This window comes from Littorina saxatilis, linkage group LG3 (genome assembly GCF_037325665.1).
Source record: "Littorina saxatilis isolate snail1 linkage group LG3, US_GU_Lsax_2.0, whole genome shotgun sequence".
Lineage (NCBI taxonomy): Eukaryota > Metazoa > Mollusca > Gastropoda > Littorinimorpha > Littorinidae > Littorina > Littorina saxatilis.
This window is the reverse complement of record NC_090247.1, coordinates 32588542-32615214: the sequence shown is the minus strand read 5'-3', so window position 1 is coordinate 32615214 and position 26673 is coordinate 32588542. Positions and strand designations below refer to the sequence as shown.

Genomic DNA, 26673 nt, shown 5'->3' with positions numbered 1-26673 from the left:
TCTATTGTCATTGTCCAGTATAGTCTTTGTGTGTAAATTATGTGGCTGTATGATAGATTTGTGTTTTGTGTCACTTGTTTGTCTATTTTTTAAACTAAATCATGTGTGGACGCACCTGTGTCCATCCAAGAACATCTGTAGGTCATAAACGCAATTAGTAGTCTGTCTACTTTAGGTTAGTCTTTGATACTTTGTAAGTCAAGTCGCCATGCAACTTTCTAGCAGGGACGTGCAGCTGCCCACAGGTGGTCAGTTATGTAGCTTGATGGCCGAGTCAAGAGCCTTGCACCCTGAGGTGTAAATAATCATGTTCTTGTGGTTGTTTAATATGCTCATGTGAAAGCCTAATTTTGTATGTGTATTCCCAGGTTCATCAGATGTCCAACAGTCTCAGAAAACATATTCCAGTTGGAATTCCCAATATGGCAATACCGGATGAGCGGTAAGGAAAGATTTAGTTTTAGACCTGACTGAGAAAGTAGTTTGGAGGATGCTTTCAATCACCAGTGTATAAACTTTTGATCAGACCTGGATAGAAAAAGAATAAAATCATGATTTCTTTGTCAACATCTGCAGCTCCAAGAACACCTAAGGCCATAGGACAAACACATGTATTAACCGTAACATGCCTAACAAAAATTGATTCAAATAGTGTGAAGATACTGTTAACGATATTTGTATGTGGGCATATCTTCTTGCCCCAACCCCCAAGTTTATCAAAAGGTAGAAGTCATGGGTACTTGACCTCTTGATATATATTTGAAAGAACATGGTCAAAAGTTAAACACTGGGTATGTTTTTTGTAGTGCAAGAAAATATGCATGTGTACTCCTTCCACAATCTTCGCGATTGTTCTCTGACTTGCTTTTTTATTGAATTAAAAACTATTCCAGATTGACGCTCCTGAAAAAAACGAGGTCACGGAACTGCTCAGCGCACGAGCAGTGTCAGATTGAATACTTCTGCAAGGACGACAACCAGGCCATCTGCTCTCGCTGCGTCATCATGGGCGATCACAAGGGGCACGACGTCCAGACCTTGGAAGATAAGGTTTGCTTATGGAGGGGGCTTTATGATTTCTATCTAAGTCTCAAGCTTTTTGGCATAGTCATGAATTGACCCTGTGGAAGTGACGTCACATACTGAAAGAAAGAGTGACCGTTTGAGATTAACTCATTGGGACTGTGAACCTCATATTTGGCTAACTCAGGTTTTTGCCAGCTTTTTGGTTTCTATCCCAGTCCCCTAAGTATTTTTGGCATAACCCCGAATTGACCCTGTGGAAGTGACGTCACATACTGAAAGTAAGAACAACCGTTTGAGATTCACTCATTGGGACTGTGAACCTCACACTGACCCCGCGGGTTAGGGGGAAGAATTTACCCGATGCTCCCTAGCATGTCGTAAGAGGCGACTAATGGATTCTGTTTCTCTTTTTACCCTTGTTAAGTGTTTCTTGTATAGAATATAGTCAATTTTTGTAAAGATTTTAGTCAAGCAGTATGTAAGAAATGTTAAGTCCTTTGTACTGGAAACTTGCATTCTCCCAGTAAGGTAATACATTGTACTACGTTGCAAGCCCCTGGAGCAAATTTTTGATTAGTGCTTTTGTGAACAAGAAACAATTGACAAGTGGCTCTATCCCATCTCCCCCCTTTCCCTGTCGCGATATAACCTTCGTGGTTGAAAACGACGTTAAACACCAAATAAAGAACATACTGGGCTAAATTGGGTTATTCCCAGCTTTACGTGTTTCTCTTAAAGTCACATCCCAGGATACCATTTACCTGTTTTTAGTAGTCTTGAGTTGATCAACATTTATGTAAGTGGTTGGTCATGAGAAAAATTGCTAGCCCTTACTCCCTAGTGCCTGTGTCTGTCATTTTTAGCTTTGGATGTGTGTTCGATGAAGGGGTATAGATATGCATGGGTGCAAGCGTAGCCGGTTTTTGGTTTCATCGGCTGCCGATGTTTTTGTTCCAGGAGAGGTTTTTTTTGGCATTTTAAATACTAAAAAAGCTGGACCCCAACTTTTGCCGGTTTTTGGAATTTTCCAGGTTGCACCCATGGATATGGAATGGTAGTACATATAACAGGTTCTTTTTTTCAATTTGTGTCTGCATGTTTATCAAAATGTAATTGCAATGTGTTATGCAGTGCCAAAACTCATTGCCAGGTTCCCTGTGTATTATACTGTGAAACTTTACACATTTTTTTGCAATTTCAGAATAAAGAATGCTTAGCAGAAATGGAACCTTGCATTTTAACAGCCCAAGAAACCATCTGGAGACTTGACAAATCAGAAAAGGTATGGAGTTTTTTTTTCTTTCTCATGTATATCAGGGATGTCGTTAGGCGTCAGGCATCGGACATATAACGATGAAAATCCCCAAATGTCCGATTCACATTGCCGCATGTCGGTCAGATGTCCTATCATTTTAGCCTGAGCGTGGTCATTGTCCGATATATACTCCATTCCTTCGGACAGCGCGATATTCGTTAATTTTCATTTCAAGATACAAATCTTCTAAAAGACCGAACGCTCTCATGTTCAGCTGACACTGAAGTTGCCAGTGCCGCGTGCGGATCTTTTCTTTTATCGGGAATTCCCGAACCGTTTGCGGTATGCACCGTATGGGTATAACCGTCTCGGTGCAGCGCACTGATCTAAAAATAATGGATTATGTTTAGATCAGTGCATGCTACAGGAGTACGGGAGACAACTCCAACTGACTAAATTTGTCGTCTGCTTTTGTTTTCGATACGAGACGAAGCACTGAATTATGCCGCTGAAAAAAAACTAAAGCCTGCAAAAGATCAGCATTAGATCAAACCGATCATTTTGTTTTTCAACTTTTATCCAAATCATGCAGTTTGTAATCAAAGTAAGAGCTCTGAAGTTGTTCATGTTGGTTTCTTTTTTGTGGTTTCTTTGAAACTAAACAAATACAACATTATATGCACACTGTGTTGACGTATTTACTATATTATGTGTGTGTTCTATAGCGCGCGCGTGTGGGTGTGTGTGCGTGTGTGTGGGCGTATGACTTTAGAACAATTCCATGGAATGTGTTATAAGCTGTTTGGCACAAATTCATAATGTCCTATTACACTTTCTGAAAGCGGTCAAATGTCCTATTGATGCTGAAGAACTCAGGACATTTGTCCTATAGGTATGAATTTGTAGCAACATCCCTGGTATATGCTTGTATATATGTGTGTCTGTGTGTGAAGTATCACAAAATGCAACTAAAACTATCCATGCATGACTTATTTGATTCTTTGAATGTGTTTGAAGTGTACATTGACACTCCATTTTAAAGACCAAAGAAAATAAACCTGATAAATCAGAAACCATTTTCAATTTACAGATGCACAATCAAAGAAAAACTAGGGTAAGAGTTATGGGGGAATGGTCTGTAAAAGGTTCCATTGCAGTAAGAATTGCAGCTGCCAAAAAGCTTGTTTGTATACATGTAGAACAACCTCTGAAATACGCTGGGTATACGTATTGCAAGATGTATGTGAGGATTCTAACTTTTTGTCTGGAGAGAGGCGCTTGAAAAAATAATGTTTTCCCCAGTTGATGGCAGAAACAATGCCAAAGGCCCAGATTGACAGCAAAGAAGTGGAGGAGGAGATAAGGCTTCATTTCCGAGAACTCCATTCATTTCTGCAGGCCAGGTATGTGTGTTGCTGGTTTTCATTTTATCTATGACTCCCCTAAAGCGCATAGTGCTTTTAGTTATGCGCTATAGAAATCTCCTTAATAAATAAAAAAAACCCTACTATTCCACGTCATGCATCTGTTTTGATTCTTTTCTCCTTGCCAAACAAATGAAATAAAAAATAGTGTGATCGAGATAACCAGACCGACACTATTTTCTTCTGCTGGCCCTAAAACATTTTCACCACTCTGGAAGGAAAAGTTTGGAACAACTGGCGCTCCATACCTGCAATGAATAAAGCAAGTACAATCCGTTCGAAAGAAAATAATCTAAAACCAAACTGCAGATGTTTAGCTTTTTGCAAAAGAGAGAACAAATAAGAAGAAAAATTTGCTGTCAATTTAAATTATTTATGATGTTATCCTTATCTAACATTTTCCCTGTGGAGCCTTCTATAGTTATTCATAGAGTGTCTGGGATTCTTTTGCCCTGTGCTTCCCACTCCTTCTTTTTTGTCCCATACTTGGTAGTTGGTCCTATTTGTCTATCTTAAAGGAAACAAAGTCACTTAAGACAGGGAAGCTGTTTTTGTTAGTTATTATTTTTGACGGTTAATCTTAATGCGTCAATATTTCTCTTATTTCTAATTTGTATGTTTCAGAGAAGAACAACTGCTTGATGAGGTCAAAGAGGCTTCCCAGAATGCAACCAAACCCATTGAGGACATGGTGAGACAACAGCAATGGTGTTGGTGCTTGTGTGTATGTGTATGGGTGTGTGTGTGCTGTTCGTGATGAGAATAAAACAAAATAGCTTGATAGTTTGTGTCACAGTAGCATGTTGGCCTCAAGCCTGTTTAATAGATGGGTTAGACTGGGCTTGACTGGTTGACCTTGTCTACGAATGACAAGCAGTTCAGTTCAGTAGGTAAGGATTGTTATCACCAACATATATGTCTGCTATCAATAAATGAAACAGGTGCTTTAAAAGCCACAGAAAATATTGTCAGGTTTTTGCATCTTTCCTTTACACACCTATTAAATTTAAAAGTACACTGCACACTTTTCATTATAACTTTCATGGTAACGGCTTCTGTTTGAGAAAGGGTGAGACCAGTGTTTGACCATTAATTACCAGAGTAATTTGAAAATCTGTTGTGAAGTGTAGGGATGTTATATACTCCAGCTCATCCTAGTTAACACTTACAATGAAGTCAAGAGTCATCTCACAGTTGTTGTTTTTGATACAGTCCAAAGCAAGATTTATGGTGATGTTTGTTATTGACAGAGATCTTACTTGCAAGAAGAAAAGATGAATCTGGAGAGTGCATTAGTGGGTAAGTGTTTGCCTTTCTTCACAGATGAGTATCAATTTTTTGTTTAATACTGTATCAGAGTCACAAAAAATGTAATGCATGTATTTTGTATTTTAAGGTATTCAGTCTTCAACCTCTTCACAATCACGATTATATAAGTGACTTCTGACAATAATTTGGTTCTATATTTAGTGGTTAGGTGCAGTGAAGATGAATGAACAAAAGGAAAAAAATCAAGTGATCTTGGAAATGTTTTCAGAATTCTGTGAAATTCAGAGGCAAGTTTTTTTAACATTTTTGAAAGAAAGTCCTCGAGCCAAACAGGGAAGACAATATTGATGATAAATTTCACTGCTGACATGATCAATCCTGCTGCTTTTCAAGACTAGCATTGAAATTGTGTGATGCTGACTTGCCAACTGTTTTTACAGATGCAGCTCGCGCTATGCAGGGCAGCATTCACCGCTTGATAGACGCAGATCTTGTGCTGGAGAGGCTTAAAAAGGCCAAGGATGTTGCCAGTGTCGTGTCTGTGAAGAAAGAAACAATGGCCACACCTATTCAGTGGGTGTTTTCAAATTAATCAGCTTTATCTTATATGTATTTTAATTTGACATGGAATGAGAGTATCTTGTACACGGCAAAAGTCAACACCCTCGCTGCTTCTTTGTTGTATTAATGTTGCAAATTGACATAAGTGACATTCTTCTTCTTCTTTCCAATGATGCCCACGATCATGATAATGATCATTATGGCATGAAAAGGGTGGTGCTTTGTTACAGTCCATTTGCGTACTCGTTATCATTATCATAGTCCGTAAATCATAGCAAAGAGTCAGTGTCCGTGGAAGCCTAGTTTTTGTTGTGAGTACTGTGACTTAGTTTGCGGAGGCCCGCGACACAGAGGCATCAACCGTTGCCGCCTCCACCGTCTCATTGGGAACGCGGTTCCAGTCCTTCACAGTTCTCGGTAGAAATGAGCCCTCTCTGTATTGGGTTCTGGTATTTATGAGGCAGAACTGCTGATCATGGGTACGGCGCTGTCGTGATGGGGGTGGGACTAGCTTGCTGCTGATGACTGGGAACCGAATTAGTCCATGATGGATCTTGTAGAGGACCCCCAGGCGCGTGGTTCTTCTACGCCGCTCGAGAGACGGGCCAGCCAGTTGGTCGATCATCCGGCTCACACTTGACGTGTTGTGGTAGCGGTTGAGTACGAAGTGGGCGGCACGTCTCTGGACCGCTTCCAGCTTCTCGATGCTCTTCTGGTTGTATGGGTCCCATACTGATAAGGCATACTCGAGAAGGGGTCTCACAAGTGCCTTGTACGCTTTCTCCTTGATGGAACTGCAGCTGAGCTTGAGGTTGCGTCTGAGAAAGCCCAGCGTTCGATTAGCCTTATTGAGTGCCCCGGTAATGTGGGAGTCCCATGCTACTTCACGTTGCAATGTGACGCCGAGGTACTTGGCTGACTGGACTGTGTCTAGGTTGTGGTCGTGCAGGGCGTATGAATAGTCAAGTGGGCTCCTGCTTCTGGTGACTGGCATGGATACGCATTTTTCAGGGTGGAACAGCATGTCCGAGCTCTTCTCCCAGTCCGATAGGCGATGGAGGTCTTGCTGTAGCTGGTCTTGTTCTCTGCTGGCTACAACCCTGTACACTGCTGTATCGTCCGCAAACAATCGTGCCATTGCTGTCAGTTTGTCTGGAAGGTCGTTGATGTAGGCCAAAAATAGACAGGGGCCCAATACAGAGCCCTGAGGTACTCCTGACCTGACGTTGACGTGGGAGGAGTGGTGACCATCAACTACAACTGCTTGGTGCCGGTCATTCAGGAAGTTCTTGATCCATGCGAGGGTTGAGCCTTGTATCCCATAGCATTGGAGTTTGTGGGTCAGCAGACTGTGGTTGACGCGGTCGAATGCCTTTGCGAAGTCTATTATTAGGATGTCGGTCTGCTTCCCACTCTCCATGTTGGTGGTCAGTTCCTCAACAAACTCCAGGAGTTGGCTCTCACATGAACGCCCCCGTCGAAACCCATGTTGGTTGTCGTTGAGAATGGCGTGCGACTGGAAGTGCTGCATGACAGAGCTGACGACTATATGCTCCATGAGCTTGCATGCGATACATGTCAGGGAGACAGGCCTGTAGTTGGCAGGGTTATACTGCTCGCCTTTCTTGTAGATTGGTGTAACGTATGCATTTCTCCAGTCACTTAGAACCACGCCTGAGGAGAATGATGTCTGGAAGATAGTGGTCAGCCCTGGTGCTAGCTCCACTGCGAGCTCGTGCAGCACTCTCGGGCTTAAGCCATCAGGTCCTCCCGCTTTGTGTGGGTTTAAGTTTTTCAACAGCTTCTTAACTTCTTCACAGTTAATGGCGATGTTGTCCATGGCCGGTATGGTTGTGTCTGTCATTCCTGTCTTGCGCGTAAACTCCTCCGGGTGTATTCTTGGCCGTCGCCGAAGACTGACTGGAACTGCTCATATAATAACTCGGCTTGTTCCTAACATTTACCTAATTGATTCAGTAAAACATTCTCACGCTCCACAGGAAGCAGCTAGGTTGTTGATTTTTGGTAGGTGTCCAAGTGAAAGGATGGTCTTACCCTGCATACAATCATGTGCAGGTGTATGTGATAGCTTACACAACAAGGACTCAACCTTTAAAAGGCTTATAAAGTGTACAACTAGTGTTTGTCGTTCCTGTGTCAAGGAGATGCACACTCAAGAGTAATTTTTCTGTTGACACTCCTGCTACTTATTTTGTTCACATTCTTGTAATGATGATGATGCGTCTTTTGAAGGGGGTGCTTTGATGTTTTTAGTGAGGCATGTCTGTCATTTGTGACCCCTGATTTGCTTGCATACAGTTATGACAAAGCAAGTTTTATTTTTTGTTGAGTTTCAAGCTCAATTTTGTTCTCTCTATTGATGCATAAAGGCATGTTAATGAAGTTCAGTGTTAGTGTCATGTTAATTTTGTAATAATACTCTGAAATGTTGTAATTGTGTTGCAGATTTTCATTTGATCCAGAATTCAAGGAGACCATGATGTCCTATGGCACAGTGTCTGCGACAGATCTCAAGCAGTGAGGATAGACATTGTTTCAATATAATCTATTGTTCTTTATCGTGACTTTCTTTTGGAAATGAAACAAATTTGGGAGAGGGATGCAGGATAGTGATTCAATAAACAAACTTCGTCTGTAAAAAACGGTCTTTCTCTTGTAACAGAATATTCTTGCTAAGAATAAGGAAGAGAGAACATATGAACGCCTGACAGCCTGTGTAACTGTAACTGCGTCGGACTAAAACGTCCGAGTTAGGCACTCGCTTGACAGAGGAAACAACCATTCCCCTGTTGTGTGCCCACATTGGTCAACTGTGTGTCCACATTGGTCATCTGTGTGATCATGTAACATGGAATAGAAAAGGAATACCCACAGTTTGAAGTCGCGTGAATAAAATAATCCACGGTAGTTCGTCAGTAAAGAGTATACGTCTGTACTCGAAGTAGCGAGAATTTGAACTGAAGGAGTATGGTGTGCGTGCGTGGAGGGTCTCTACCGGTAGGGGAGACTACTCCCACAAATGGCGCACTGGCCAAATAGCCAAGAGTTAGCGACCTTGACCATTTATTGGTTACGAGGTGCTACTCAGTCTGATACTCATAAGTAGGGTAGGGGGGGGATGTAGCTCAGTCGGTAGCGCGCTGGATTTGTATCCAGTTGGCCGCTGTCAGCGTGAGTTCGTCCCCACGTTCGGCGAGAGATTTATTTCTCAGAGTCAACTTTGTGTGCAGACTCTCCTCGGTGTCCGAACACCCCCCGTGTGTACACGCAAGCACAAGACCAAGTGCGCACGAAAAAGATCCTGTAATCCATGTCAGAGTTCGGTGGGTTATAGAAACACGAAAATACCCAGCATGCTTCCTCCGAAAACGGCGTATAGCTGCCTAAATGGCGGGGTAAAAAACGGTCATACACGTAAAATTCCACTCGTGTAAAAAACACGAGTGTACGTGGGAGTTTCAGCCCACGAACGCAGAAGAAGATAAGTAGGGTAACTCCTTATAGTTAAATTGAGGTGAGTATTCTTAGAAATAGTCATTTTACTTGTAAAAAATACATTTTTCAGTGTTGTTCCCAGCCGCAAAAGGTCAGTCTGACCTGGATTGAAAATATATATAGGTCCAAATGTCCGCTTGGTAGGAAAATTGATGGTCAGAAAACCTGCATGTCAAAATTATCAGACAGTCGATTGACCAGGGTTCAGACCAATACGTCAGGTTAGAAAAGAATGCTTGCGTGACTGAAGACTGGGAACAACACTGGTTTTGCAGAAAAAGTTTAAAATGAAGGAGGCTTTATGAAAAGTGGTATAGTCGCTTGGAGAGGGTGAGGGTGGAGGATAATCTTGTCCTGTGCAATAGCCTGGACAAATCTGTGGTGGCTCTCATAATGGGTTATGCAGGAAGGAATGTATCTCTATACTGTTTTCTTCTGACAGCATGGTTACCCTGAACCTGCCAGGTCCAGATGCGGAGAGACCTCCAGCCGATGAACTCCGGCACTTTTCTTTGCCTGACCTTGACACACTTTCCAACACAGACACTGAATCCATTGCTGACTCTGCGTCAGTCGTTGTGGAAGGTACCGTACTTTCTCTATTGTTAGTTATCATCATTTTGAATGGTGTTTGTCTTTTGTACGTGTTACAATTGATGGTGTGTACACATTTTTGGTGCATTAGTGTGTAGTGTGAACACTTTGAAATTCTTTGCGCTGATTGTAAGGCTGTTTGTTGAAGTTGCTGTGTGTGCTTTTTGTTTGTAACAGGATTTGAAACTTTTTGATCTATACAAGTATATTTGGTTGGTTTGTATGGAAATTACAGCATTCTTTTATGCTATTGGGGTCAGTGCAGTCAAATCAACTGCTGCATTAGCTACTTTTGATGGAGGTGTTCTGCGTTCAGGGAAGAGATTTGTACGTGGATCTGTGCTAAATACAGGGTGACCCAAAAAAAAGAGTACCCAAACAAAACGTCATAAATTGAACAAAAATAAAGCAATCTTCATAAAATTTATTTACACACACAAGTAGCCTCTGCATGATTTGCACAGAAAATGTTAGCGTTCTAGCTTGTCTTTCAGGAAAGTTATGCTCATTCTACAGAACATGCTCCAAATGGCCTCCGCGCCGATTCAGGCAAACTTGAACTCGCCGCGCAAAGTTATCAATCACCCGCACACACTCCTGTTGCGAGATTCCGCGAATGGTTGTTGTGATGGCTCGCTTGAGTTCTGCGATTGTCTGTGGATTGTTCCTGTAGACGTTGTCTTTCCGGAACCCCCAAAAATAGAAATCTGGGGGATTTAAATCCGGGGGAGGCCATTTGGAGCATGTTCTGTAGAATGAGCATAACTTTCCTGAAAGACAAGCTAGAACGCTAACATTTTCTGTTGAAATCATGCAGAGGCTACTTGTGTGTGTGTGAATAAATTTTATGAAGATTGCTTTATTTTTGTTCAATTTATGACGTTTTGTTTGGGTACTCTTTTTTTTGGGTCACCCTGTAGGTGTTTTCTTTTTCTTTCTTTTTCCTGTCACATGACATAACTCACTATTTATGTCCAAAATATAGAAATGTCTTAGTTTCAGGGGGCTTGTCTCCCACACTGCCCCCCGCGGGTTAGGGGGAGTCCCATATCGGTTGGGACGAGAAAGAATTTACCCGATGCCCCCCAGCATATCGTAAGAGGCGACTAACGGATTCTGTTTCTCCTTTTACCCTTGTTAAGTGTTTCTTGTATAGAATATAGTCAATGTTTGTAAAGATTTTAGTCAAGCAGTATGTAAGAAATGTTAAGTCCTTTGTACTGGAAACTTGCATTCTCCCAGTAAGGTAATAATTATATTGTACTACGTTGCAAGCCCCTGGAGCAAATTTTTGATTAGTGCTTTTGTGAACAAGAAACAATTGACAAGTGGCTCTATTCCATCACCCCCCTTCCCTCCGTCGCGATATAACCTTGAACGGTTGAAAACGACGTTAAACACCAAATAAAGAAAAAGAAAGAAAGAAAGTCTCTCACACTTCCCCCCGCTAAGCTTTCTAAATTCTCATTTCTAACCCCGTCTGATCGCTGTACATTGCTATCTTATTTCTTGGCTGATGATTGTTTTTTTGATGGAGCCATTTCTGTCCTTTGTTTTGTATGTGTGTGTACTCATGTTAAGCTCTGTTGTCTGTCTCAGAGGATAAAGACGATGGAGACAGTACAGATGATGTGATGGCAGAAGTGGTGAAAACGGAACCAGTGAAGGAGGTACCTAGCAAACGCCTTATAGTTGGTGAGTCCCCTAGAACATAGTAAGAACTAACATTTAGTAAGAAGTTCCCTACTACAAATACGGCAAAACATGTTTGCAGTTTGTAGGCTAGAAAAGGCGATCTCTCGGTCGTGGATGAAAGGAGTTTGGTTTCCCAGAGTGACAGATAAAACTCATTATCATTTTCATGATGGGATGGGATTGCGAATCTAATAATGATAAGCGTGTATTTTCATTGATTATGAATTGAAAAGCGTTTTATTTCTTTTTTATTTTGCCCAGGCCACTGTGAGAAAGTCCAGGTGACACACATTGCCACACCATCACGTTTCTACGTCCAGCTGGCCAGTCGCCGGGGGGAACTTGAGACCATGCAGCGTCAGATCAACCAGCACTGTCGAGGTCCACAGGGCAAGAAGGGCATACCTGAATTTGTCGAGCCAGGTGAGACAACTATTCATGTAACCCCAGGGGTGGGAGTAGTTCTGTATAATTACGGAATTCCGTATAGCAAAAATTTCAACAACAAAAAAGTGAGGGAAAAAAACTGAATCCTAATTGCGTCTATATCGGTTTCCGTGTTTCGGTTCGCGCAATTTCCGATCCATAAAACTGAAGATACTTCCGGAAATGACATGCCGTCCGCCATTTTTGTCTTGAATGAAACCTAGACATCGCGAGCTCGGTTTACTTATTAAGATGGAGCTAATTACCGATGAGTCGAAGACACGAAAGATCGACCAGAGCTTACATAAAAACAAGTGGAGGAACGACTGGATGAACTTGGTGGACGATTTAAATCGCCCATTTAGAAAATGGCTTCGCAAAACGTCAGCAGTGGGCTCAGCCTGGTGATAAGTTTGCAGCAAAAAATTTTTTTTTCAGTATAGCTCAGATTCTTTGCTCCCACCCCTGTAACCCTAGGTTTTTTTAAAAATAAATATTGACTTGACTTGACTTGTTTATGACAAGTTAGTTATTAAAACTGGCTAAGGTTAGGTATGGTTGGCTTAAAGGGTCAAAAATAACTACTGCTAATCATAAAAACATACATAGGCATGCAACCACACATGTCCAGGCAGAAAAGGACAAACTAAAACAGACAAAATTTCCAAAAGATAAACATTAATACATACTACATTTGCTTGTCATGCTAGTAGTCTCTCTCTCTCTCTCTCTCTCTCTCTCTCTCTCTCTCTCTCTCTCTCTCTCTCTCTCTCGCTCTCTCTCTCGCTCTCTCTCTCGCTCTCTCTCTTCTTTCTTCCCTCTGGACTTTATCTGTCACAATTTAGTAGTCTTGTCTGTTTTGGTTCACCTCAGTATCTTCCTTCTCCTGTTCAGGTTGCATGGTGTTGGCTCAATACTCAGCGGACAAGGCATGGTACCGTGTACGAGTCACAACAGTCATAGAACCAAAGGAAGACGAAGAGGATGGGAAACTAATGTACGAGGTCTTCTTCATCGACTACGGCAATTCTGATGTCGTCCCATTAGAGAAGTGAGCATTAGGAAGTTAAGAGTATAGACTTTGATGTTATAAAGTTTAGAGTGTATTCTTTGGTATGTTCTGATCATGAAGTGGAGGGCTTAAAGTTTGTGACTCACCTATGCAATTAGGAGAGTAATGAGCAATGTTGGGCCATCCAGACAGCTGGCTCTTTGAAGACAAAAATCTTAACGTTAAGGTTTTGTCAGAGTTTTCACCACACACATTCATGCTGTAATTGTCTTCCCCTTTCTCTGAAGAGAGGGAGGATATTTTGGGTTGCCATGCTTGCTTCAAGTTTGTTTTTTGGCCTATCCTTTGCCACCCATTGCATTGATGTTTGGATTCAGTTTGGTACCATTTGGGTTCAGTATCATTTGGGTTCATTTGGCTATCATTTGGGTTCATTTGGCTATCATTTGGGTTCATTTGGCCATCATTTGGGTTCATTTGGCTATCATTTGGATTCTTTTAGGTATCATTTGGATTCTTTTAGGTATCATTTGGATGCCTTATGGCTTTATTCAGTTTTCATTTGGATAAAAGCAGGTGTCATACTGTAATAGTGTCAGTTACGGCGTAAAGGAAATGGGTGGAAACAATAAGGTAAAGAGACAGGGAGGGAGGGAAAAAGGAGCAGAAGAAAAGAGATTTTGAAGATACAATGACAAATACTGTTAACAGTGAACACTTTCGTCGTTTCTTTAAAAGTGAGTTTGATTTTGCAGGCTTCGTAAGATGAAGAAGAAATTTGAGCACCAACCACCCTTTGGATATGAGTGTTCGCTGTACGATATTCTCCCAGCCAATGAAGTAAGTTGACAGAGGAACAGTTTTGCCTTTTTAGCATCCCCTCTGTGAATGTTGAACTTTGGGGCTTTTTTCACACATAGCTACCACTGTATCAGTAAAAAAAACTGACATGATACATTGTAAACAGTTGGACCATAACCGAAAAGCATAGTTGGAGCAGTTTTGGGTTATTTCTGGGGATGGGGAAAATTGGAATGGTATCATGGAGGAGCTCAAAACTACCCCTATGTGCAAGGTGATAGCTGACATTGAGATGGTGATATTCTCTGCTGATGCAATGTGTTGAGTTGTGTAGTGTTTACCAAGTGCTAGGTGTTTTGAACATAATGGACTGATGATACATGTTGCTCATTACTTTAATGATTAAGCAATAAGTTGATCTTAGCAGTGTATTTATGTTCGATTAAGCTTTTTTTAATCGTGTCTTTGTGTTATTGGAAATGTGATGTGGTGCCAAAAGAAAAATGTCCACGTTTGTGTTAAATGAAAATGGACAAAAAGTTGTATCTTATGTTTGTGGTGTGTGCAGGAGCAAGGCTGGACTTCTGAGGCTGTCAACACCATGCTTCAGATGACCAGGTCTGGCTTTATGATCATGATGGTAAGTCTGGCGTAAACATGTGCAAACAAAGCAATCTGCTAGCTGGACACGTGCGCAGAGATGGACAGACACAGATACACATGCTGACAGACACAGAAACAGACACACAGACAGACACACAGAGACAGACTTGCACAAACCAAAGAATGTGACTTACAAGTTTTGCTTCTGACAGTTTTGAGAGACAAGCTGTTCATGTATCAGTGCACCTGATGTTCTTTTTGGTGCAACACATTGAACAAGAAAATCTGAAGTGATTAAAATCCTTTAAAAAAACTGAATTATTTTTTATAACAAATGCACACTTTATGTAATTTAGTTTCAAGGCGAACTGTCCCTGCCATTGACAGGTGTTTGCGCTGTCTACATGCATGCATGTGCATAGCCCATGTTAATATGTTCACCTGACATTCCTCTGTTCCTCATGGTATGCCTCAGGTGGTGAACACGGTCGGGGGTGTGCTGGAAGTGGACCTGAGCAAACCTGTGAGCGAGTCCATGTGTGCGGACGATCGGCCTGTGTCCGTGCGAGACAGTCTGGTCTTCTTGGAGATGGCCATCTTTAACACTCGCTCCCTGAACAGTCCTACAGGTATCTTGCTTTGCTCTGCTGACTTGCTGCTTTCAATGAAAAAGGTTGTCTCTCAAAATTGTAATGAACTTGTATTTCTCAAAATATGAAAGAATTGATAAGTTGGTTTACTGGTAATGAACTTGTTTTTGGTGTACTGGTAATGAACTTGTTTTTGGTGTACTGGTAATGAACTTGTGTTTCTCACCTGTCATGTGTCAGTCTTTGTCCCGCCTGTAGCCTCCCGCATGACGCGCGATTTCATCACCATGCCCAAGGTCCGGGAAGGCACGGTGTGCGAGATTGCCGTCAACTGTGTTCACAGCCCTTCGCTCTTCTACGTCTCTGTGAGTTGTTACTGGATGATATGAGGAACAATCTTGCAGAGGAGCTTTTGATTGTACTGAAAGGGTTAATGAGAAACATGTATTGTACTGAAAGGGTTAATGCAGGGGTGGGATTTCTTCCGTCCTAGACGGATTTCCGTCCCAGGAAGAATTTGGCAACTTTTATTCCTTTCTTTGTTAATCCCTGGTAGCTGGGTTTGTGTGAGATGTAGATGTGCCACCTTTCACCATGTCCCAGATCATTCTCAGTAAGGTTTGAGGGACAAATAGGGGGCAGCAATGTCATGTCATCCTGGGGAATGTGGCAGCATAGTTGCTATCTATTTGAAAACATGGCTCACCCACATATTTATATACCCCTATTGCAGGGATTCACAAACCTTCAGTGTTGTGGAAGAAAACACTTGCATTCCTGATCTATGAACCAGTGGTATTTAGCTTCTCAATCAATGAGTCTTATATCGCGCATATTCCGTGGGTACAGTTCTAGGCGCTCTGCAGTGATGCCGTGTGAGATGAAATTTTATACGGCCAGTAGATTGCAGCCATTTCGGCGCATATTTACCTTTCACGGCCTATTATTCCAAGTCACACGGGTATAGGTAGACAATTATTAACTGTGCCTTAGCAATTTTGCCAGGAAAGACCCTTTTGTCAATCGTGGGATCTTTAACGTGCACACCCAATGTAGTGTACACTTGAAGGTATTTGATACATTGAGTCCTTTAGAAAGTTAGCAAGTGAAACAAACTTAATTGAAACATATTTCTCTTTTAATTGAAGCTATGATTCAACAATCATTTTGGAATACAACTCCTGAAATGAATTGAAAAGCAGCATCAGAAGACTGTATGGCATTAGCAACCTTCTTTGTTAACCTGAGCAGTTAGCCCTTTTGAAGTGTTCAATTGAAACAAACTGACTTGAAACTTGTTTCTCATTTGGTTCAAGCTATGGTTCTCCCCCGAAAGCGGCGTATGGCTGCCTAAATGGCGGGGTAAAAACGGTCATACACGTAAAAGCCGTGGGAGTTTCAGCCCATGAACGAAAAAAAAAAAAAAAAAAAAAGCTATGGTTCAACAATTATTTGAGAATATACCACCTGCAATGATAAAATTAAAAGCTACAAGTAAAAATTTGTAATACAAGGGAGGTGACTGTTATTTCCTGTGTTTGCCTACATTTTTGTTAGCATGGCGATTTTTTTTTAATGCGGTAAACATTTTTTAAATCAAAGACAAAACTAGATGATGAAATCAAATACCTTCAAGTTTACAAGAATTTTAAATTTTGTGCATTTCTAATTTTAAGTTTTTTGCGAGGAGATGCTTCTAAAACCCTTCTTGAAATGTATATATACCACTTGTTTTTGTAGACCCCCTAGCAAGAGTGGGGCAACCAAACACCTTCAAGCATAGAGGTTTTTGATTTTGTGCATTCATATACCCCCCCCCCCCCCCCACACACACACATTTTTTTTGTTTTACAAAAAATGGTGTGCTGTTTTCAGTTGTAAAGCCAGGAGAGGCTCAAATAGCACCTTGAATTGCTAAAATTCATTTTCAGCTGGTTAGTTCCAAATATCTTAAGTGTACAAGATTTTTTAATTTTGTGCATTTCCAATTTTAGTATTAATTTAGATTTACCAAGCACAATGTTATTTTGCATATAGCCCCTTAACTACCGAAAGAAAACGAAAGTGAAACTAGAGTTATACCCCAGAGTGACCGCCCTTTGCAGGTGGCGCCAGCAGTGCTTGGCGCCAAGCACTGTCAGCTGGAATGCGGCACAGGCAACGCGGGCGCGCCACTTATCACTTCACCTCTTTTCGCCGACGTGTACACATCGTCAGTGCCTACGGTCTAGTTTCCTGGATCTCTACCGGTTGTTTTTTCGTCAGTGATTCTATGGCTTATTCTTCTTGGAAGAAAATACATAAAGAAGATTAAGCCTCCTCGTGTCTGTGTCACGGTGTTTTTCCCTACGCTTCTGGTGTGAATACCGTTGGTTTCTTGTGATCTTCACACGCGACCGGTGTCCTCTTCGTTCAGGGAAGTGAAAATTTTTTTCTATTTTTGATTCAGCTATCGTCTGCTTGCTAGCTTTATCTTCTTTCCTAGTTCATTCACATTATAATTATGTCTGGTTCTGATCAGAGCCGGGATAGCACGGGACGTTGGGCCCCCAGCCCGTCCCCTACTCCTAACGCTCTGCGTAAGCGTCGTTCCAAACAAAGAAAGTTGGATCTCCTCCAACAAAGGTTGTTGAGTGCGCCGATTTCTGGCCGCTCGACCCCGGAGCCCCCTTCCCCTTTGAGTGGGGGCTCCGAGGTTCAACCTTCCCTCTCTCACCCGCCTTTACGGAGTGAGACCCCCTCTGGTCTACTAGTTGGTTCCGGGGGGCAGGCGGGTGGTCCGGTTTTGACTGACTACCCCCCTCCCCCCGGTCTTCAGGGTCAAGGTCCGGACCAACTGCGGGGTCAAGTCACGGAGGCTTTGGAGGCGGTCTCAGCGCTCCCCTCCACTGCCTCCCAGCTACCTGCAGCGTCCTCCGCAGCTCTCTCTGCGGCCTGTCAAGTCTTACGGGACGCTGGTTTCCTGGGGATTTCATCTGTCCAGTCACTCGCAGCCCCTTGCGTGATATCGGACTTAGATGGCCTGGTCATGTCGGTTGACCGTTCCTCTCCCAATCACGGGGACGCCGACCGGACCACGAGCCTGGACAAGGCCCGGTCAATAGGCCTGGGCGAGTCCGCGGCCCGGGCCCCGTGTTCTCGCGGGGCCGGGGCCGGGGCCCGGGCCGCTGGCCTGGCCGGGGCCCGGGCCGCTGGCCTGGACGGGGCCCGGGCCCCGTGCTTTGACGGGGCCTGGGCCCGGTGCTCCGACGGGGCCGGGGCCCGGGCCGCTGGCCTGGACGGGGCCCGGGCCGCTGGCCTGGACGGGGCCCGGGCCGCTGGCCTGGACGGGGCCCGGGCCGCTGGCCTGGTCGGGGCCCGGGCCCCGGGCCCGGTGTGGGCCCCGGCCCGGGCTCCGTGCCCCGACGGGGCCGGGGCCCGGGCCGCTGCCCTGAACGGGGCCACGTTTTGGGACAGCTCCCGTGCCGCTCCTCCTAACGGGCCCGCGGCCCGGGACGGTTCTGATGTGGCCCCCCCTCATGGGGGACATACCTCACAGGCAGTGACCTCCTCGGTTCTGGCGGGCTCTGGTTTCGACCACCCCCAGGACTTTGATTTAGGCCTGCCTTCCGCCTTTCGGGAGTTCGACGACATCTCGTCCGAGGACGATCTGTATCCCGATCTTCAGCTTCCTAAGGTTGCTGACACATCTTCAAACAGTCTTCTTTCAATGATGTCCTCATTCAAGGAGGAACTCTTTTCTCTGAGGCGCTCCGTCCAGGGTCAGCTTGACTCTCTCTCCTGTGCAGTCCGGGGAGGAGGTTCCGGTTCTATACCGTCAACCACACACTCTGAGAACCCCTCGGCTCCCCAGGCTCCACACCCTGGGGGTCCTCCTTCTCCTCCGCTGGCTCTTTTTGAGTCAGAGGAAATTTCCCCTGAGGACCCGTCTGCCGACAGGTCCACGGTGACAACCACATTCCTCAACCTGTTGGCGGACAAGTTGGGAGACGGGGCGTTTTCCGAAGGCCAGTCCTCTAAGGCTAACGCTCGGGCGGCCTTCGACTCCATGCAGGGGGGTCCCCTGAGTGACAGGCGTTCGCGCCTACGACTGACCTGTCACCCTAACCTTCGGTTGGCGTGGGACCTCGTGCTCCAGTCTTTCCGGTCTAATGATTCGGACAAGACTGGCAGCACTGTCCCCCCAGAGGCCCAGGACACTGCTCCCTCTTTCCCCAATCCTAGGGATCCTTTTTCTTTCCCTAGGATGACTTGTAAAAGCGGGGGTCAGTTCGCGTTCGACTCTAGCACCCTCCCCTTTCAACACACCAGTAAGGCGGTGGGTGCCGATAACGAACCTTTTCGGGGCTCTGCCCCTGCAGTGTCCTCCTTCGCTTTGACCCCGTTGGCTTTTTCGCATTTGGAGGGGGTCGTCAGCGACTCTCTTCAATGTCTCTCCAATGCATGGCATTGGTCAGACGCTGCCATCAACTCGACGGGTACGGTGGCCTCCGGTTCCAACCTCCGGTCTGGTTTCACGCCCCTAGCCCAGGTGGACGGTAACCAGGCCGGACACGCCTTTTCTGCCCTTAGGGCCGCTATGACCTCTCAGACGGAACTTCTCCTCCGTCTCAGAGCACAGCTGCTCGCGCTGTTCCGGGACGCACACCTTAAGTCGTCCTATCTCTCACCTGAGGAACGGCGTTCTTTGCGGAACACCCTGACCACGCCGTCTGCACTGTTTAATCCCGGTACTGTCAAGGCCGTGGTTGAACAGTCGCACAAGCGGCGTCAGTCAGATTTCTTGGTAGGGTCGCGGACGTGTTCTGCCCCCCCTCCCAAGCGTCACAAGGGCAACCCACCCAAGGATTTCCGCCCCCCTGCCACTCAAACTTCTTCTTTTCAACCGGTGCGGCCCACTCGGCAACCGGAATCTCAGAATTTTCGCCGCCCTCAGCCCGTCGGGCAGAAGCGGCAGAAGGCCCGGAAACCAGGGCAGAAGGGCCCCCAGAAGCGGCAGCCTTCTTCGGGTCCCTTTTGACTCGCCCCGCCCGCCCTCCCAACACCCCGCCCCTCTCCTGTCCTCCGTGGGCTCTCTTCGACGTGCTCTCCCGGCTTGGGAAAAACACGTTCGAAATCAGTATGTGTTGAGAGTGGTACGGACGGGGTACTCCTTCCCTCTGGTTTCCCCCCCTCCTCTCACGGGCGTCCCGATTGCGTTCCCAGAACCAAGCGATCCCTCTCGGGCTCGTGCTCTGGAGGCAGAGGTCCGGGACCTGTTGACAAAAGGCGCCATCTTCCCGGTGTCCAACCCCGGCCCGGGATTTTACGCCCCCTCATTTTCACCAAGGTCACCAGAGAACTGGCTGCCTTGGTCCGGGCGGAGGGAGTACGCCTGAAGCTCTACCTGGACGATTGGCTGACCCTGGCGGCAACCCAGTCCCTCTGTCGGACTCACTCGCGCCTGGTCATGGACTGGACTTCAGAGTTGGGCTTTCTGATCAACCACTCCAAGTCCGACCTCCACCCGTCCCAATCTTTTGTCTATTTGGGCATGTCTTTCGACACGGTGGCCTACACGGTGGCTCCCACCTCAGCCCGTCTCGACGCCCTGACGTCACGGATTGCGCGACTCAGTGCTCGCCGCACCGTGACCCTTCGTCACCTTTGCCAACTCCTGGGTACGATGGAATCTCTTTCCCCCCTCCTTCCCCTGGGGAGGGTGTTCAAGCGTCCCCTCCAACGAGAAGTCGCTCTCCGGTCCTCGAAACCACCTGTCTACTCGCAAGTGATCACTCTGGGCCCGTGGTTTCTGGCCGCTGTCTCTCAGTGGTTAGACCCGGTGTGGCTGAGGACCCCGGTACCCATCCAGCCCCCAGCCCCTCAGGTGTTTCTTTTCACGGACGCCTCCAAGACCGGCTGGGGCGCTCACCTCGATCTTCTCGAGACCTCCGGCCTCTGGAGCCCTCAGGAGTCTCTACTCCACATCAATCTCCTCGAGATGGAGGCAGTTCGCCTCTCTCTCCTTCAGTTTGCTCCTACCCTTCGGGGAAAGTCTGTTCTCCTTCACGGGGACAACACAGTCTGCCTAGCTTACCTGAAAAACCAGGGGGGCACACACTCAACGTCCCTCTCGTTGAAGGCCGAGCAGATCTTGCTTTGGTGTTTCCAGCAGAACATCCTCCTCTCAGTGCAGTTCATCCCGGGGAAACTGAACTCCCTCGCGGATCTCCTCAGTCGCCGAGATCAGATCTTGCCGACCGAGTGGACCATTTCCCACAAGGCCCTTCTTCCTCTGTGGTCCCACTGGTTCACTCCGTTAGTGGATCTCTTTGCCACTCGGTACAGCAAGCGACTCCCTCTGTACGTGAGTCCGTTTCACGACCCCATGGCCTTCGGAAAGGACGCATTCGCTCTGCCATGGTCGGGTCTCCAAGCCTACGCCTATCCCCCGACGGCTCTGGTAACCCGAGTCCTAGCCAAGTACGCTCAGGAGAGACCCACACTGCTTTTGGTCGCGCCCTTTTGGCCCACGGCAGCTTGGTTCCCCGAACTGGTCGCGCTCTCCCACGTTCCCCCGTTCGACCTCAATCTCGACTCGCTCAATCTCCTGCAACCTCGATCGGGCATACCACACCCCGCGCCCGACTCCCTCCGCCTGACCGCCTGGCTTTTGTGCGGTCAAAACTGCGAACATTAGGACTTTCGTCACACGCTGTTTCCTTGTCTCTTGACGCTCGGCGTCCCTCTACTAACAACCTTTACTCCCTACGCTGGTCCACTTGGGTTTCCTTCGCTGCCGGAAAGAAATTTGACCCATTACAGCCTTCTCCAACCCAGCTGGCTAATTTCCTTTCCTCCCTTCATCTACAGAAAGGTTTCAAAGCTTGTACCCTCTTAGGGTACAAATCGTCGGTCACCAGTACCATCGCGGCTGCCACGGGGGTTAGGCCTCTCCATCTCATTCATTCTTCCCTCATCACCAATCTGATCGACGGAATTAAGAACCGTTCTGTGCGCAAAACAGTCACCTTTCCCAAATGGGACGTTTTCCTCGTGCTTAACGCCTTGAGGTCTCCTCCGTTCGAACCTCTGAGCTCTGCCTCCCTTCGGGACCTCACTCTCAAGACCGTTTTTCTTGTTTCGCTCGCAACTGCTCGCAGAGTCAGTGGTATCCACGCCATCAGTGGTCTCCCACACGATGTCGAGTTTGCCCCTGACCTTTCGTCCATGACTCTTTCCTTTTTGCCTGAGTTCAGAGCAAAAAACCAACTGGCTGATGTGTTTTCAGCCCCCATCGTCATTCCCTCTCTCACTCGGGACCTTGACCCTGATGATCCGGATAGGTTTTTATGTCCCGTTCGGGCCATAAAGGCCTATCTTGACCGTACTGCTTCTCATAGGGCCACTAAACGAGCCTTGTTTATCTCCCTTCTGCCTAACATGGAACGAGATATCTCCAAGCAGACGATTGCTCGCTGGTTAGTTTTTCTGATCAAACAAATTTACAAAAACGCTAACCTGACACGAACGACTCCGGTTCGTGCACATGAGATCCGGGCCATCAGTTCCTCACTCAGTTTCGTTCGGGGGGTGCCGTTGACTCAAGTCATGCACGCAGCCTACTGGAGGTCTGTGTCTACCTTCACAGACTTCTACCTCCGCACGTTCTCGGCTAGACGGGGAGACGAGACCTACGGCATCAAGAAAGCTGTTCTCGCACAATCTCTGGTCTCTCTCTAGGTGAGTGTTGTCTCTTACCATAGATATGTGGATATTTTCAAATCCTTGGTTCATTCAGACAGGGGCCAGGTCCTTAGGTGTTCACTGTGCGTGCACCTCTGCCTTCCCCCTGCTCTGACAACCTTCTTTTGGGAGTGATAAGGCATGGGATCCCAACCTCCTCGGTGGTATTCTATGCAAAATAACATTGTGCTTGGTAAATCTAAATTAATCATGAAAATTTATATTAATTTTCTTATTTATTTATACTTACCAACACAATGTTATTCTTATTGCTCCCTCCCTCCTCCCCTCTTCACATGCCTATTCGGTTTTATAGGTGAAGTGATAAGTGGCGCGCCCGCGTTGCCTGTGCCGCATTCCAGCTGACAGTGCTTGGCGCCAAGCACTGCTGGCGCCACCTGCAAAGGGCGGTCACTCTGGGGTATAACTCTAGTTTCACTTTCGTTTTCTTTCGGTAGTTAAGGGGCTATATGCAAAATAACATTGTGTTGGTAAGTATAAATAAATAAGAAAATTAATATAAATTTTCATGTTTTGTTTAAGCGAGGAGATGCTTCTAAAATCTTTTTGAAATGTGTATACCACTTGTTTTTGTAGACCCCCTAGCAAGAGTAATACAACCAAACATCTTCAAATATAGAGGTTTTTGATTTTGTGCATTCATAACCCCCCACCCCATTTAAAAAAAAAATTGGTTGCTGTTTTGAGTTTTAAAGCCGGGAGAGGCTCAAATAGCCCCTCTTGAATTGCTAAAATTTATTTTCAGCTGGTCAGTTAGAAATACCTTCAAGTTTACAAGATTTATATATTATGCATCTCTAAAAAGCTTGTTTGTTCTAAGATTTAGAGTCAGGAGAGGCCACCTAAACCCTCCCTATAATGCTAAAATTCATTTTGAAATTTAGATGTTCAGGGTTAAATGATGGGTGCTGATTAAATGAACTTGACTGTGACTCACATAGTTTAAGACGTGATGGTTAAATGTTAGTGCATGCAGAAGTGCACACGGCGTTGGAATCTTCTTAAGTCGAAGACCCTATTTTACAGTTGACATTTTTCTTTTCCTTTTTGACTCACATGCGAAGCAAAAGTGAGTCTATGTACTCACCCGAGTCGTCCGTCCGTCCGTCCGTCCGTCCGTCCGGACGTCCGTCCGGCCGTCCGGAAAACTTTAACGTTGGATATTTCTTGGACACTATTCAGTCTATCAGTACCAAATTTGGCAAGATGGTGTATGATGACAAGGCCCCAAAAAACATACATAGCATCTTGACCTTGCTTCAAGGTCAAGGTCGCAGGGGCCATAAATGTTGTCTAAAAAACAGCTATTTTTCACATTTTTCCCATTTTCTCTGAAGGTTTTGAGATTGAATACCTCACCTATATATGATATATAGGGCAAAGTAAGCCCCATCTTTTGATACCAGTTTGGTTTACCTTGCTTCAAGGTCAAGGTCACAGGAGCTCTTCAAAGTTGGATTGTATACATATTTTGAAGTGACCTTGACCCTGAACTATGGAAGATAACTGTTTCAAACTTAAAAATTATGTGGGGCACATGTTATGCTTTCATCATGAGACACATTTGGTCACGTATGATCAAGGTCAAGGTCACTTTGACCCTTATGAAATGTGACCAAAATAAGGTAGTGAACCACTAAAAGTGACCATATCTCATGGTAGAAAGAGCCAATAAGCACCATTGTACTTCCTATGTCTTGAATTAACAGCTTTGTGTTGCATGACCTTGGATGACCTTGACCTTGGGTCAAGGTCACATGTATTTTGGTAGGAAAAATGTGTAAAGCAGTTCTTAGTGTATGATGTCATTGCTAGGTTTAGTTATTTGACCTTGACCCTGAAGGTCAAGGTCATGTAAAGGTCAAGGTCAAGCATGTGAGTCGTATGGGCTTTGCCCTTCTTGTTTAAATTTGTAAAATTTAATTATATTTGTTTTAAAGAGATAGCTTCTTGAAACAACAAAACAACAACAACAAGGGAACACACTAGCAAACAAACAAACTAACACAAAAATACACAAGAAAATAGAGGCCTGTGAGATGAAAATGTAGTGAGTGTACATGGAAACACCAACAGCAGTGAACTGGTTCAAGGGAGGTAATACTGAAGTTTGATGCCCCATGCATAAAGCTGGTGTTATTTTGCTGAATATGGTTCTGATCTTCATGTTTGAATCATTTATTGATTTTTGTTGTGATCATTATTGTTGCTTTTAGATTCTGTTGAAAACTTAAAAGATAAAAAATTTGACATGACAAAAATGAAACACTTATTCACCAATAAAAGCATTCTTAAGATTCCTTGAATTATGTATTTACACATGTACAATTTGTGACAGTTCATACAAGATACAAATCAAATCAAAATCCAGCAAAAGTTTAAGAGACCCTGACCAGAAATTATAAGGCATTTGTTTGGTGTTCATAACAAGACAGCAACTGACTCCAAATGTTGATATATTTAATTGGATAAGACAGTGTGTGTGTGTGTGTGTGTGTGTGTGTGTGTGTGTGTGTGTGTGTGTGTGTGTGTGTGTGTGTGTGTGTGTGTGCTCACGTTTGAGGCATGGTGCATCTCAGCTATTTCGCAGAAATTGGTGAAAGTTACAAACATTTAAACCTCTGATTTTGAATTAGGAGAAGGCAAGCTATAGTGTTCAACGGTAAAAAAAAAAAAAAAATGATTGGAGGGAAAACTTGTTATTGTATGTTAGTTTGGGATTGGACAGGTGATAAAGCTGCAAAGTGTTCCACAGATGTGTAGTCATAAGTCAGTTGCCAATACATTCTCAGGTGTTCAACAACCACGCCAACGAGTACCTACACCGCATGCTGGTCTCCATGCAAGAGATGTACACGGCAGAGACCAGACACCTCTACACCATCTTCTGTCCAAGGAAGGGTGAGTCCATTGATGCCTTTTGGGTGGGGTAGGTGGGGATACAGTGGAAGCTCTGGACCTCCAAAAGTTTCAGAAAATCAGGTACATATGTATAAAAAAAAAAAAAAAAAAAAAAGGGGGGGGAGGGGGGTCTCAAAAATGGAGGTTAATTTAAACAGGAGAAAAGAGGGGGACTTGGATTGGGGGTCTAAAAAAAGGCAGTTCCATTGTAATGAGTAAAAACAAGTAGCTGGACAGGAGTAAACATTTCAAAATTAAAACCTTTCCAATTTCCTAATCTGAAAAATCTTAGTTCATGAAAGAATCTGAAACAGATGGATAGCAAGTGTTCCCAAAGTTAAAAGTTAGGCATGTGTGCATTTTTTCATGCACACACATTTGCATGCATGCACACACACACACACATGCACACACACACACACACACACACACACACACACACACGTAGACACACACACACACACACACACACGCAGACACACACACACACACGCATGCTTTAACAGAAAATGGAAGCTTACAAAGGAAAGGGATAGGGGGAGGGGAAGGGGGGGGGGGTGGTGCTGCTAGATTATGTACCAGAACCAGAAATAAGAGAAGTCAGGAGTGGGACAATCCACGGTTTTCCGTGGACACAACTTACGTATTCCGCTGGAGTAATCTATTTTTCCGCGTCCCATTTCATCACAGTATCTATAACTTGTTGACGTGACTGAATGATATGGAGAGAAGTGAAGATGGAACAGAACACTGGAGGCATGAGAGTTAAATTGTGCTGACTGAAAACTCCTGATAACTAATAGTCATTTTGAGCTTCAATGCATTGGGGCGTCACTTGCAGGGATGTCGTTAGGCGTCGGACATCGGACATAGACCAATTAAAAGGCTCAAATGTCCGATGCCACATGGCGGTCAGATGTCCTTTCGTTTTCCACTGGGCGCGGTCATTGTCCGATAAGAACTCCATTCCTTCGGACAGTGCGTTATTTGATAATTTTTCCTTTCATGATAGAAATCTTCAAAAAGCGACCGAGTGCTCTCGCGTACAGGTGCACTAAAGTTGTGCAGATCTTGCATTTTCCGAACCGTTTGCGGTATGAGCCGTTTGCGTACACCCGTCTACAGCACACTAAAATAAGGAGTACGGGAGACAACTCCAACTGACTAAGTCTCGCGTCTGCTTTAATTTGCTTTCGGTTAGAGATAAAGCGCATGTCATTGAATTATGCCACCGAAAAAAACTAAAGCCTGCCA

The 26673-nt window shown here is 45.0% G+C and overlaps 1 protein-coding gene across 3 annotated transcripts in view; it reads left to right on the top strand.

Annotated features, from left to right (window-relative positions):
* LOC138962177 (RING finger protein 17-like) overlaps nt 1-26673 on the top strand; it is a 72054-nt gene that overhangs the window by 15035 nt on the left and 30346 nt on the right. For 2 of the 3 annotated variants that reach the window (XM_070333902.1, XM_070333901.1), the window contains exons 6-22: nt 369-442; nt 894-1050; nt 2228-2308; nt 3584-3684; nt 4330-4396; nt 4956-5004; nt 5415-5547; nt 8002-8073; nt 9494-9636; nt 11245-11340; nt 11602-11763; nt 12661-12817; nt 13534-13618; nt 14148-14219; nt 14658-14811; nt 15013-15137; nt 25311-25419. In XM_070333902.1, the coding sequence (XP_070190003.1) occupies nt 369-442; nt 894-1050; nt 2228-2308; nt 3584-3684; nt 4330-4396; nt 4956-5004; nt 5415-5547; nt 8002-8073; nt 9494-9636; nt 11245-11340; nt 11602-11763; nt 12661-12817; nt 13534-13618; nt 14148-14219; nt 14658-14811; nt 15013-15137; nt 25311-25419 (1837 nt within the window). The remainder of the gene's footprint in view (nt 1-368; nt 443-893; nt 1051-2227; nt 2309-3583; nt 3685-4329; nt 4397-4955; nt 5005-5414; nt 5548-8001; nt 8074-9493; nt 9637-11244; nt 11341-11601; nt 11764-12660; nt 12818-13533; nt 13619-14147; nt 14220-14657; nt 14812-15012; nt 15138-25310; nt 25420-26673) is intronic. The other variant, XM_070333903.1, reaches the window with a different exon arrangement.